Source organism: Thalassophryne amazonica, chromosome 19 (assembly GCF_902500255.1).
Source record: "Thalassophryne amazonica chromosome 19, fThaAma1.1, whole genome shotgun sequence".
NCBI lineage: Eukaryota > Metazoa > Chordata > Actinopteri > Batrachoidiformes > Batrachoididae > Thalassophryne > Thalassophryne amazonica.
In genome coordinates, this window is record NC_047121.1 from 30731311 (window position 1) to 30742701 (window position 11391).

At 40.0% G+C, this 11391-nt stretch overlaps 1 protein-coding gene across 1 annotated transcript in view; it reads left to right on the top strand.

Moving 5' to 3' along the window:
- The window catches only part of LOC117532092 (transmembrane protein 87A-like), a 30390-nt gene extending 20165 nt beyond the window's left edge, over positions 1-10225 (top strand). The window contains 11 exon segments of the mRNA XM_034195337.1: positions 1225-1318; positions 4465-4521; positions 4523-4537; positions 4642-4753; positions 4957-5015; positions 5134-5237; positions 5623-5699; positions 9187-9251; positions 9340-9392; positions 9745-9775; positions 9880-10225. Coding sequence (XP_034051228.1) covers positions 1225-1318; positions 4465-4521; positions 4523-4537; positions 4642-4753; positions 4957-5015; positions 5134-5237; positions 5623-5699; positions 9187-9251; positions 9340-9392; positions 9745-9775; positions 9880-9921 — 709 coding nt within the window. The 3' untranslated portion in view covers positions 9922-10225.
- The last annotated feature ends 1166 nt before the right edge of the window (positions 10226-11391 follow it).

Below are 11391 nucleotides of genomic sequence, written 5' to 3' on the forward strand. Positions count from 1 at the left end.
GGCAGTGTCGATGCTGTCCCCTGCGTCAGATGGCACCTTTCCAGGGAACTTTAATTTCTTTTTTTTTTTTTTCTTTTTTGCTCACTTAAGGATCACAACACAACTCTGGACACTGCAATGGTTGGATTATCACTTGGGATTCTTTTTTTTTTTATTTTGGGTGAGAGGATTTTAGCCACAGGCTGCGGTTTCGGCTTCACGTCCATGTCTGCACTGTGAAACATTTCTGGACCGCTGTTGGTGGTGAAATTCATGTTTATTAATGTTGTAATGACCTGGCACAACAGTTCCACGTCACATCTCCTACAGAGTTAGAAGGTGATCATTTCAGCTCTGAACCTGACGCCTGCAATGACGCGTTACTGCACACCACAGAAAGACACAGCTGCCTGTGTTATATACAGTTATGATGGAGACAGTATTCACATTATTTACGTTGCCCATGGGGAGGAATATTATCTGTACTGTAAGATCTATTATGGATACAACAGCCTGTCCAGATCTGCAGCACCGTGCGCTGTTCGACACATTGACCTGCAGTGGGCATGGTGCTTTTGGTTTGTTCGCGCTGTGCTCACATCCCCTGCACATGGATGGCTGTGTGCCACGTGCATATCAACGATCAACGGTTCCTTTGTGCTCTGGGGGGTGGGGGGACAGTGGAGGTGGACATTATAAGTGGCATGTGCAGGTCATGCCGGCAGGCTTTGCCTCGAGGTTCCCTCATACGCACTCAAATCCTTTCGGATCCTGTTTATGCTGCCTTCAGAATATGTAAATTGCGATCAGATGGCGCTCAGACTGCTGTCGGATAGGTGTCCCATCTCAACGGCGCCCGGAGAGTTTTGAAGATGTGCATCATACTTGGGGCTGCCGGCCGATTTTGACCAACTATGTGGACTCTCGCAGATGGCTGTCAGAACGTTTTGGAACTGAAACCTGACACTTTGCGGATATGTGCTGATCCGTCATTCTGACGCCATTCTGTGTGATTCTGGCTATGTGTGACAGGGGTATAAAGGTCATCGACCAATAAGAGCGTCTGGTAGCTTTATAATGTTTATTGAAGCAATGCTGTCTAGTGGCTGAATATCCACTGTCTTCATTTTCATTAATTTCACAGTGGACTATGTAATTAATTTAATGAGTTCATAGTAGAAAGCAGATCTGACAGCGAGCTTGCTGTTGACATGTTCAAAATAAAATTTTTGATGTTTTGTGTAGGCCCAGGTTGGGTACCACAGTACATCGGCTTGTAGCTGTTGGGCTCCTTTACCTGTTCTTCTCCTCTGTGGAAGGTGTGCTGAGAGTGACGGGTGTAAGTGCCAGTTAAACACCATCAACCTTGCATTTGTTTACCAAACGTGGGCTCTTCTTAAATTTTCATGGATTTTATTTTGTTTATTCTGAGTGACTGAGAGGCTGAGTTTGCTGTGAAGGGCAACACAGTGACAGAGTAGGAAGCACAAATCAGCACAGGACTTTTACTGCCCTGCAGTTATCTCACGTGTTCTAATTGGGGTTGGGAGAACAGCGTGCTGTGTGATTTCTGTCCTCACTGAAACAATCTCTGCAAGGATGCTCTGTTTTTGTAGCTCTGCAGATTAATCTGAATTACCCAACTACTGACTAGAAGAAAATTAGTCAACCACTTGGGTACAAGTGGTTGACTAATTTTAGTTGTAGTTGACTTTTACAACTAGTCGTTTCAGCAGTAGTTATAATTGATTGGTATGCTAAGCCAGTTTAAATACCATGGGGGCCTCTGTTCGAGCCAGTGTCGCAAACCAAACGGTCCCCCCTAAAAATCGGTCTGCCCTGCCTTCAATGTGCATGCATCATTAGCTGCGGTTCACGAATTATCACCTCGGTTTCTGCTTAAAACTGCACTCCAGTCATCATCTATCTCAGCAACAGATATCTGAAGCTTTTGTACAACAATCATTTCCATATAAATTCTGCGTTATTTCATCATAAAAGAGGATCAGAGCGCCGCGGCTACATGAGCTGCTAGCTGATGCCTTCACTCTGTCATTCAAAGCGTCACTGTGTGTCGCCTTGTTTCTGCTTAAAACTGACTTTAGAATGATTTAAGAGGGTTTCCCTTGTCAGCTGATGGTTAATAATCCCATGAAACCATTTGATCTTTTTGGTTGAAGAGTACAAAGTGATGCATGCGCAGTGAAGGCGGGCAGACCCATTCTTCGGGGGGCCATTTGGTCTGCGACACCGGTGTGCAACAGTGCATAGCACAAGTCTTATTGGTAGTTTTCAACCAATGCAGTTGTTGGTTGTACTTTGTGTAATAATGAGATGGTTAGGTGCAGTGCAGGTCAAATACTATCATGTAGAAGGAAGACATGGGGCTTTACACTGGTGTCCTATTCATCACCAGTATAATAGTTCACCATGATATTAATTCAATCAATCAATCAATTTTTTTATATAGCGCCAAATCACAACAAACAGTTGCCCCAAGGCACTTTATATTGTAAGGCAAGCCCATACAATAATTATGTAAAACCCCAATGGTCAAAACGACCCCCTGTGAGCAAGCACTTGGCTACAGTGGGAAGGAAAAACTCCCTTTTAACAGGAAGAAACCTCCAGCAGAACCAGGCTCAGGGAGGGGCAGTCTTCTGCTGGGACTGGTTGGGGCTGAGGGAGAGAACCAGGAAAAAGACATGCTGTGGAGGGGAGCAGAGATCGATCACTAATGATTAAATGCAGAGTGGTGCATACAGAGCAAAAAGAGAAAGAAACAGTGCATCATCATTAATTGCGCAGTACCGTTAACACTGTGAGGATACAGAACACACTGGACTTTTTTTTTTTTTTACATACTCCAAGGAAGGAAAAGATGACATAATTCCAAATATTCATACATTTTGAGATCAATAAACATTTTGGCCCAGGTCTGATAAGCACTGCAGAGCTGTTAGAGCTGTGATCAGAGCCTCAGACAGAGGTGGTGTGTTCAGCCAATCATGCTCCCCCCAATGATCTATTTTGTGCATGTAAATGCTGCACAGGTGCACATGTATGCTAAAAATAAATGCTATGTAGCAGTAAAGAATGTTTACCTCTGTGTTTTCTGCTGGGCAGCATTTAATTTTGTCACACACGGGTATCCACACTCTAGTTATGCACATGCTGGCATCATTCATTCCAAAGTAATGTTGACGATACCACATAGTACCACATAGACATTTGCATAGTCATGCAAATGAATAAACTGAATGAGCAGCCTGTTTGACCTACAGACTCTTTTAATTCTTAATAATTTAATTAACACAGCCACTGACCTTTTATACATATAACTGTAAAAATCTTTAATTTATTAGTTTTTTTTACCTAGATTTTATCTTTTGAAGGAGCAGATGTGCAAATGAAAGCAATCCAGGTTAAAGTGTTGCTTTTAAAAAAGGGTAACTATTAAAGGAGTCGTGTGCAAAACTAGTAATATACTGTAATCATAATATTAATTTGTGGTCATGTTGCTCATCCTGAGTGGAAGCAGAAGGTGATTGCACCATAAACAGGTCAAGAAAAAAATGGTCTGTAAACATCCTTTTTTGTATCTCTCAACAACCAAAAAGACTAGATGGATGATCTAAAGCAGGAGTGCACATAACTGGTGCTTGTGCGTGCTAAAAATTAAATGATGCACAGAAGGAAGCACTTTTCCTACAAGCAGTCATCATCGCTTTCCTCCTGAGAAGAAATTCCCTCCGTTTTCTGCTGTGCATCATTTGTTTTTAGCATAAACAAGCACCAGTTATGTGCACACCTGATCTAAAGCATATATTGATCACTAAAATATTTGTGATTGATTGCTATGAATGATTTCATAATGAAGCCACCCAGAAGTCATGATAAAGTCCGACACAGTCAAAAACACTGTTGCAGACAAATGTGTATTTACTTGTACATTTATGTTGCTGTGTGTAGTGTGCTGAATAAGCATCAGCCCTCTGATGCCTTTCATTCAGACCTAATTTATCACTTCCTGTGGACAGAGTGGAATTTCATATGAGCACAAATTTCTGCTGTAGATGAAGAATGTGTATCAGTTGCGCCTTCACACTGATTCAAGCTGACAAACTACTGCATTTTTACAAGATGATCTACCTAATGCAGCTTTAAAAACCTGTGTGAATAAATTCAGAGAGAGTGAGTCATGTAGGAACCAAAGTCTTAAAAATTCCAAGTTGCACAAATAAAGTTGTGAAATGAATAATTTATTACATAGTTTGAGCAGATGTGTTTTTAGGAGGTAATGCCAGAAACAGCAGACTTAAATCTTCTCCAGATCTTAACAGAATCTTTTTGAAAACACGTGTCATTAAGTAATTATTTTCTCCATTCTAATCAGTTCCACAGGCACTGTATCCTTGGTTACCCTTTAGATTCATGGAGTCTTTGTTTTGCTTCGTTTGGTCTCAGCCTCTTGTTTTTCTCCAGGGATTCTACGGGACGGTTGCCCTGGTGGCTAATCTCAGCCTCTCCCTTATTGACTCCATGTGTCATGTGGTGGATAATCCTTTACTCGGCCAAAATGGCTAGTCAGGATTTTTTTAGAAGCACCACAGTGTTTTTTGATGATCTTATTTAGTTTTTTTTCTCCTTAATGCGCTTTACATTTTCATCAGTTTTATCTCAAACCCACTCGTCTCCCTGAAGCTCCGCAGAAATATAGTGAAGCTCTCTTTGTACCAGCACTTTACCAACACACTCATCTTCTCTGTTGTTGTGAGTTGCATTGAATTTACAGAGAAAGAACAACTATAAGCACTAGTTTGCTTGTTTGAGCTTGTACTTTTGTTTTTGTGTTTTGTTTGTTTTTTTTGTTTGTTTATTTGTTGTTGTTGTTTTTTTGCATGCATTTCTTAAATGTATAAAGACACCAAAATGCTACCTGTTGTCTTTTTTTTCTCTTTCAATCACTCCCCTCAGCTTCCATTGTATTCATCATCTGGACCACCAAAGTCTTCAAGCTGGTGGACTGTCAGTCGGTTAGTTTATATTCTGTCAATGATTATTTAGATATTGTGCCTTGCGCTGTGCCTTCACAACACTTCGTTTTTGTAACAGGTGATTTAACTTTGTGTTTTATTTTTTTATTTTCCATAGGGTTGGAGGGATTTGTGGGTAGATGATGCCTTCTGGCGTCTCCTGTTCTCCACCATTCTGCTGGTTATCATGGTCCTGTTCCGGCCCTCTGCTAACAGCCAGAGGTTCAGTCAAGATCTCCCCAGTGCAACTGGATTTTGACCTGAAGCTAAAAGCAGAGGGGGATAGGAAATGGTTTAGACCTCAGTTTGATTCTCTGTTATGCCACCTATGTCCTTGGTCAAGGCACTTTTTTGTATTGTCTCAGTCTACCTATCTATAAATGGGTACTGGCCTTGGCTGGGGAAGTAACCTGCGATAGACTGGTGGTCCATCTAGGGGGAGTTGTTGACTCCAGTCTGTTTCATACTGTAGAATCTGGTGATAAGCACCAGCACCAATGGCAGGCAGGGCTAAAAGCACAAACATCTTTATGCCTGCTCAATGTATATATAAATTTGTTTAATAAATGCTCAATAGAGGCGTCTCACTGTCAATGTTTGTTCTCAGATTTTCCCATTCTCCCCTGATTGATGATGATGATGAAGACGATGAGGCCAAGGAGCCCATGCTGAATGACGCATTTGGTAAGACAGTCTTGCTTTTTCTGACAAATTATAGTATGTTTAGGTGCCCCTGTTCGGTCCTCGAGATCTACCTTCCTGACACTCGTAGTTGTCTCCCTGTATTGATTCTTCTACACATTCTAAAGGTCATATTTTGGATCTCATTTGCTGTACGGTATACTTCCTCTAAAGTAGACAATCTCTGACATTCCCATCTCGGACCATAAACGTGTTTCATTCAATATTAGTCTGCCATTCTCCAAACTAATGTGTCCCGCTCCATCACGTTCAGAAACATTAAAACCATTAAGCCATCTAGAGCATCTTTCAAGGAAAACTGGACTTACCATACATAAGGAGGACTACAAATGGAAAGTAGCTTTTAGCTAAATCTGACATATTTACACTAAGGAATGAAAATGTACAAAGTGTTCATTAATGTGCATTGTCCTCATCATATAAACAATAAATAAATAAATAAGGACATGTATTGTAATCCTGAAATAAGAAGGAACTATTCTCAATGCTAAAACTGCTTACTATACCACCCTCATCTAGAATGCTGAGGGAAATACACACACTTCTTTTTCCACATTGAATAATGTTTTACAGCCACCAGATACTTTTCCGTCTCACATGTACTCCACTAAACTGTGCAATAGACATATTTTTTTACCTTCAAAATTGAGAATATCCATCTGCAGTTGTCTCCTCCATGTAACACAGTTGACTGTAAATACTGCTCACTGCCTCTTTCACCTTTGACTTTTTCATTTTCTAACTTCAGTCTCCCTTCTATCAGTGAAGTGTCTGCCATCATCTGTAAATCAAAGTCCTCCACCTGTAAAGTTGATCCTCTGCCCACAAACCTGGTTAGACTCTGCCCCCCCCCCCCCCCCGACCCACCATCGTCGTCGACATAATACACTGTTCTCTTCTGTTCCATCATCCCTCAAAACTGCAATAATTTACACCATTACTTAAAAAACTGGCTCTGATCATAATGAGTTAAATAAATGACCAATATCAAACCTCCCATATCTGCCCAAAATTTTAGAAAAAATAGTTGCTTTACAGGTTGATAACTATCTCGCCAATACAATACTTTACGAACAGTTTCAGTCTGTTTTTTGTCCATTTCACAGTCTCAAACAGCCTTGGTAAAAATTACAAATGACCTGCTGATGGCAGTAGACTCTGGATTACCCACCATACTCATTCTCTTAGACCTAACTGCAGCCTTTCATACAGTCTCTCATTCTCCTTACCGATTAGCTTTTAAACAACATAGCTCTCTTTCTGTTTACCTCATATCTTTCTGATCGTACTCAGTCTGTGCGGTTAAAGAATTTCCAATCCCAGCAATCCAGTGTCAGTAGTGGTGTTCCCTAAGGCTGTGTTCTGGGGTCCCTGCTTTTTATTATTTACCTTCTCCTCCTTGCCAACATTTTCAGACAATTGGGGAATAACCCTGTTGTGTCTAATTGTGGACGTTCATGCTGGATTTTATGGTCGCAAATTGAGTTTTAAAAAGGTAAAATGGCTATTTGTGACCGTAATCCAGCATGAACGTCCGCAAATCATCAGACACAACAGGGTTATTCCCATTCTAATCCAATTCCATTGCTTGCACGGTTTAGTTTTCTGTAAGTAATTCGGTTGGCGAATCGTTGTGAATGGGTGTGGTCGCCTCATCAAAGCGTACCGTAGAAACAGCGTCTTCATGCCTAACTGGAAATTCTGTGAGCAGACCCACAGATTTCTCCATCTCGTCAGCTGCATTGAGATAAATCCATCAATCAATCCAGTTTAAATCCATTTAATCCATGCATTTTGGCATCGTCGTTGCTGCACTAGTTTCTGTCGCTCTCAGCTGACAGCGCCGTTAGTGACACCTACGCACATCAAATGTGAAACGGTCAAATATTTTTTCACCATCTACTCGATATTTTATTGTCTGAAATCACACATGATTAACCAATCAGATTTCTGGAACAAATGTAATTGGATTAGAATATGGGATTAGTTTCCACTACTATGCAGATGACACCCCGCTCTACTTCTCCTCTAAACCTACCATCACTGTTCCTACTTCCTCCCTTATCAGTTGTTTACAAGATATTAAAGCATGGTTCTTAATGGTTCTGGTAATAAAATTGAATTCCTTCTTGTTGGAAGTAAATCTTCTCTTTCCAAAGTTGATAGTGTTTCATTATCCATTGATAATTCCATTGGTTTTTTCCCTCCTCTCAGGTTAAGAGTCTGGGTGGCATCCTTGATAGCACTCTCTGTTTAACAGCTCACATAAACAGTATCACCCGATGTGCTTATTTTCACCCTGGTAATATTAATCACCTCCGCTCATCACTCTCCCTCACTAATACTGCCATATTGGTTAATGCTCTTGTTACATCCCGTCTTGATTACTGCAATGCAATGTTCTTTGGTCTACTGCACAAGTCCCTCCATAAACATCAGCTGGTTTAGCTGCTTACATCCATTTCCAGAACCCCATCCTTACAACACATCACCCCCATCCTCAAGCAACTTCACTGGCTGCTGGTTCATTTTCATATTAATGTCAAAATCTTGTTTCTAACATTCAAGCTCTCCATAACCTCACTCCCTCATACCTTACTAAGCTCCTTGAGATTTATACACCTTCTGGTTCACGTCGTTCTTCCTCAGCCCCGCTTCTCTTCATACTCTGCCCACCTGACTGCCGTGGGACTCATATCTTTTAGCTGTTCTGCTCCCCGGCTTTGCAATGCACTCCCACAAGGCCAGCGTACAATAACATCTTCGCCCACCTTCAAATCATGGGTCAAAACGTATTTCTTTAGATTAGCTTACCCCGTATGATCATTCCCCACTCACTACCATTTTATATTATATATGTTATGTATTTTAAACTCTGTTTTAGTCATTTGAATTGTGTCTGTCTGGATTGATTATCGTGGTCTTGTTTGTTCATTTTAATATGTTTGTGTGTATCTGATGTAAGGTGACCTTGAGAGATCTAAAAGGCGCTTATAAATAAAATGCATTATTATTATCATCATTATTGTCAGATGACAGGGCTGTTGTAATCACTTTGTCTGATATTTATGAGTATGTTCATTGTTTTGTCATTTATTATTAATGTTTGCAAATAAATATTAGTATCTACTCATTATCCAAGATCTTGCTATTGATAACTGTCAACACATAAAGGACAAATGTCACTGTGCCAGTGGATTTGTCCTGGGACAAAAAAGACCTCTAAAGCTTAGACTTTTTTTTGGGCTGTGTAACGGTCACACTCACTTTCAAAATCTTCAAAGTGACGTGTTTACAGCCACCATCAGTGTGTTGTTGGATGGGTTGTTGTCCAACTGGCTGCTGTTGGCGTTATCTAGTTGTGGTCATGGATGTGGAGAACAGATTTCCTGTTAAATTCACTTCTATAAATGGAACACTCCATCACCTTGTTCTCATGTTTGGATCCCCCCCCTGTTATTTATTAAAGAGGGAATGAAGATGAGAGGCTCAAAACCCGACACGAATGGCTCTCAGAAACTACTGAGTAAAGAGGTGGGTCTTCTGTTGTCGTCATCATTACCATTTATAGTGTTTATGGGTTTTTTGTTATGTGACACCCTCCCAACTCTGCTTTTGCCAGGATGAAGACTTAAAATGGGTCGAGGAGAACATCCCTACGACTGTTGCTGATGTGTAAGTAATGTTGTTTTTATTTTACATTTTTATTCTGAGAAACTCACATGGCAGTTACAGCTTCAGTATTTTGCCACAGACCATGTCAGACACCCTGTTTAGTGATTATTATATCATCTTACTAAAAGTCTTTAAGTTGTCATGTGACCTACAGTTATAGTATGAATGTGTAGTTTGCAGTCGTTCAGATCTGTATGATGCGCTGTAAATGCTGAATAACGGTCATTAGACACACTCCTTTAGCATGGAGATGATGTTAAAATGTTGTTTGACCTCGATATGACACTGCCATCATGTGATTGTGTGCCATTTGTAAAATCACTTGTGGTTTTCTTTTTTATGTCACCCACAGAGCACTCCCTGTAATGTTGGATGAAGAAGAGGTAAATTCCCCCTTTTCCCTCCATTTCAAAAGTTCCAAGTAGTACCTTTGTCATATCACCAACACATTACTGTGCATTCCTTCATCTGTCTTTACATTTTCCAGGAAATCCTGAAAACCAAGATGGAGAGATCTAAAATGGAATAGAATCATTAACAGAAAATGTGAGAGAGGAAGATGTGGAGGGGGAAAAAAATATTTTATCTGTGGCAGCAACAAATGCATTTATGTTAAATAACTTGATCATCAAATAACGTGGGCGATGCTCGCTGTTATAGCTGGATATTGTATTTAGTTTTGGGATTTGTATCACACACATTGTGTTGTAAGATGGTATTGTGCAGCCCTAAATCTGATGGGTTGAATGTTCATGTGCAGATCAGGGGTGAAATGAAAGCACTTTAACAAAACGTAAACGTATAAAGGTTAAGTGAAATTTTACAGTATAGGAGGGTTTTTTTTCATCTTAATTATTGAGGATAAGTAAGTCCTTTCAGTTTTGCACCTGTAGCTGGCCAAAAAAAAAAAAAAAAGTCAATCAAACCTGTAGAGATGGGAATCATCATTTTTCTCCTCAGTCTCCTGTTGCTTGGCAGCCACATTGGTTGAACAAAACATCAGTCATGAGATTAATTAAGGCAACTCTGCATGTAACACTACCCCTGGTTTCCTTCAGAGATGTTCTGTACCTTGAACTAAATGTCTAAATTAATTTTCAGTCTGATTTTTATTCTGTAATATATTTAGCCATTCATAAGATGATGAATATTTAATGTTTAAATGAAGAGGAAAACTGTAAGGAAAGGTTTAATATTTAGCCAGATACGTAATAATGATGTTCCTCTGCTTTTCTGTAATGTGTTTTCTTTTTCTTTTCTGACCTCATGTGTGTTTATTCCTATGGATGCCTTGTAGCTGCAACAACAAATGAAACACTGTCCTGCTGTCAACACATAACCACCACTTTTCCTGTTTGAATGGAGAAATAAGTCAGCCTCAGGTGTTACTGTAAGCACACGCGGTTGCATCAGTGGGTTTTGACACTTTATAACCATCTGGCTGTTGTGTTGTCAGAGTAACACTGGTGCGAAAATCTGGTGCAAATTTTCATGCTCACTGATGGGACGGAAAACGTAACGTCCAGTTCAAAGGTGAAAAGTTATGATGTAGGTGGTTACATCCATGAACCTCAAATCAGATCATTTTTATAAATGAGAGCTTTCATCTATATCTCTCAGATGTCAACTTTAAAACATATATCAGGTAAAACTGTCACTTCAGCATTGGTCAAATTTAAACATTTACTGACAGACGTAAGACGTTTTGACCATTGTTGAGCTGGGGAAATGTTAACTTTGGACCTAAAAATACTTCCCATAGTACTTTTCACGAGTCATCAATCTGTGGTTGCTTGAAGGGGATTTTACTTTTATAGTGGGAATCCACTGATAACTGTGTTTTTGGTCTGAGTTTGAAAATAATCCATGTCGTTTATTCATGTTCACTCCATTTTCAGTGACACTGCCAAATTAGGTTTTGTCGTCGGTTAAATTAACCCACAAATAGTTATCCAGTAAGGCATAAGACCAGATTATTTCAGTCTTTTCCAATCTAATT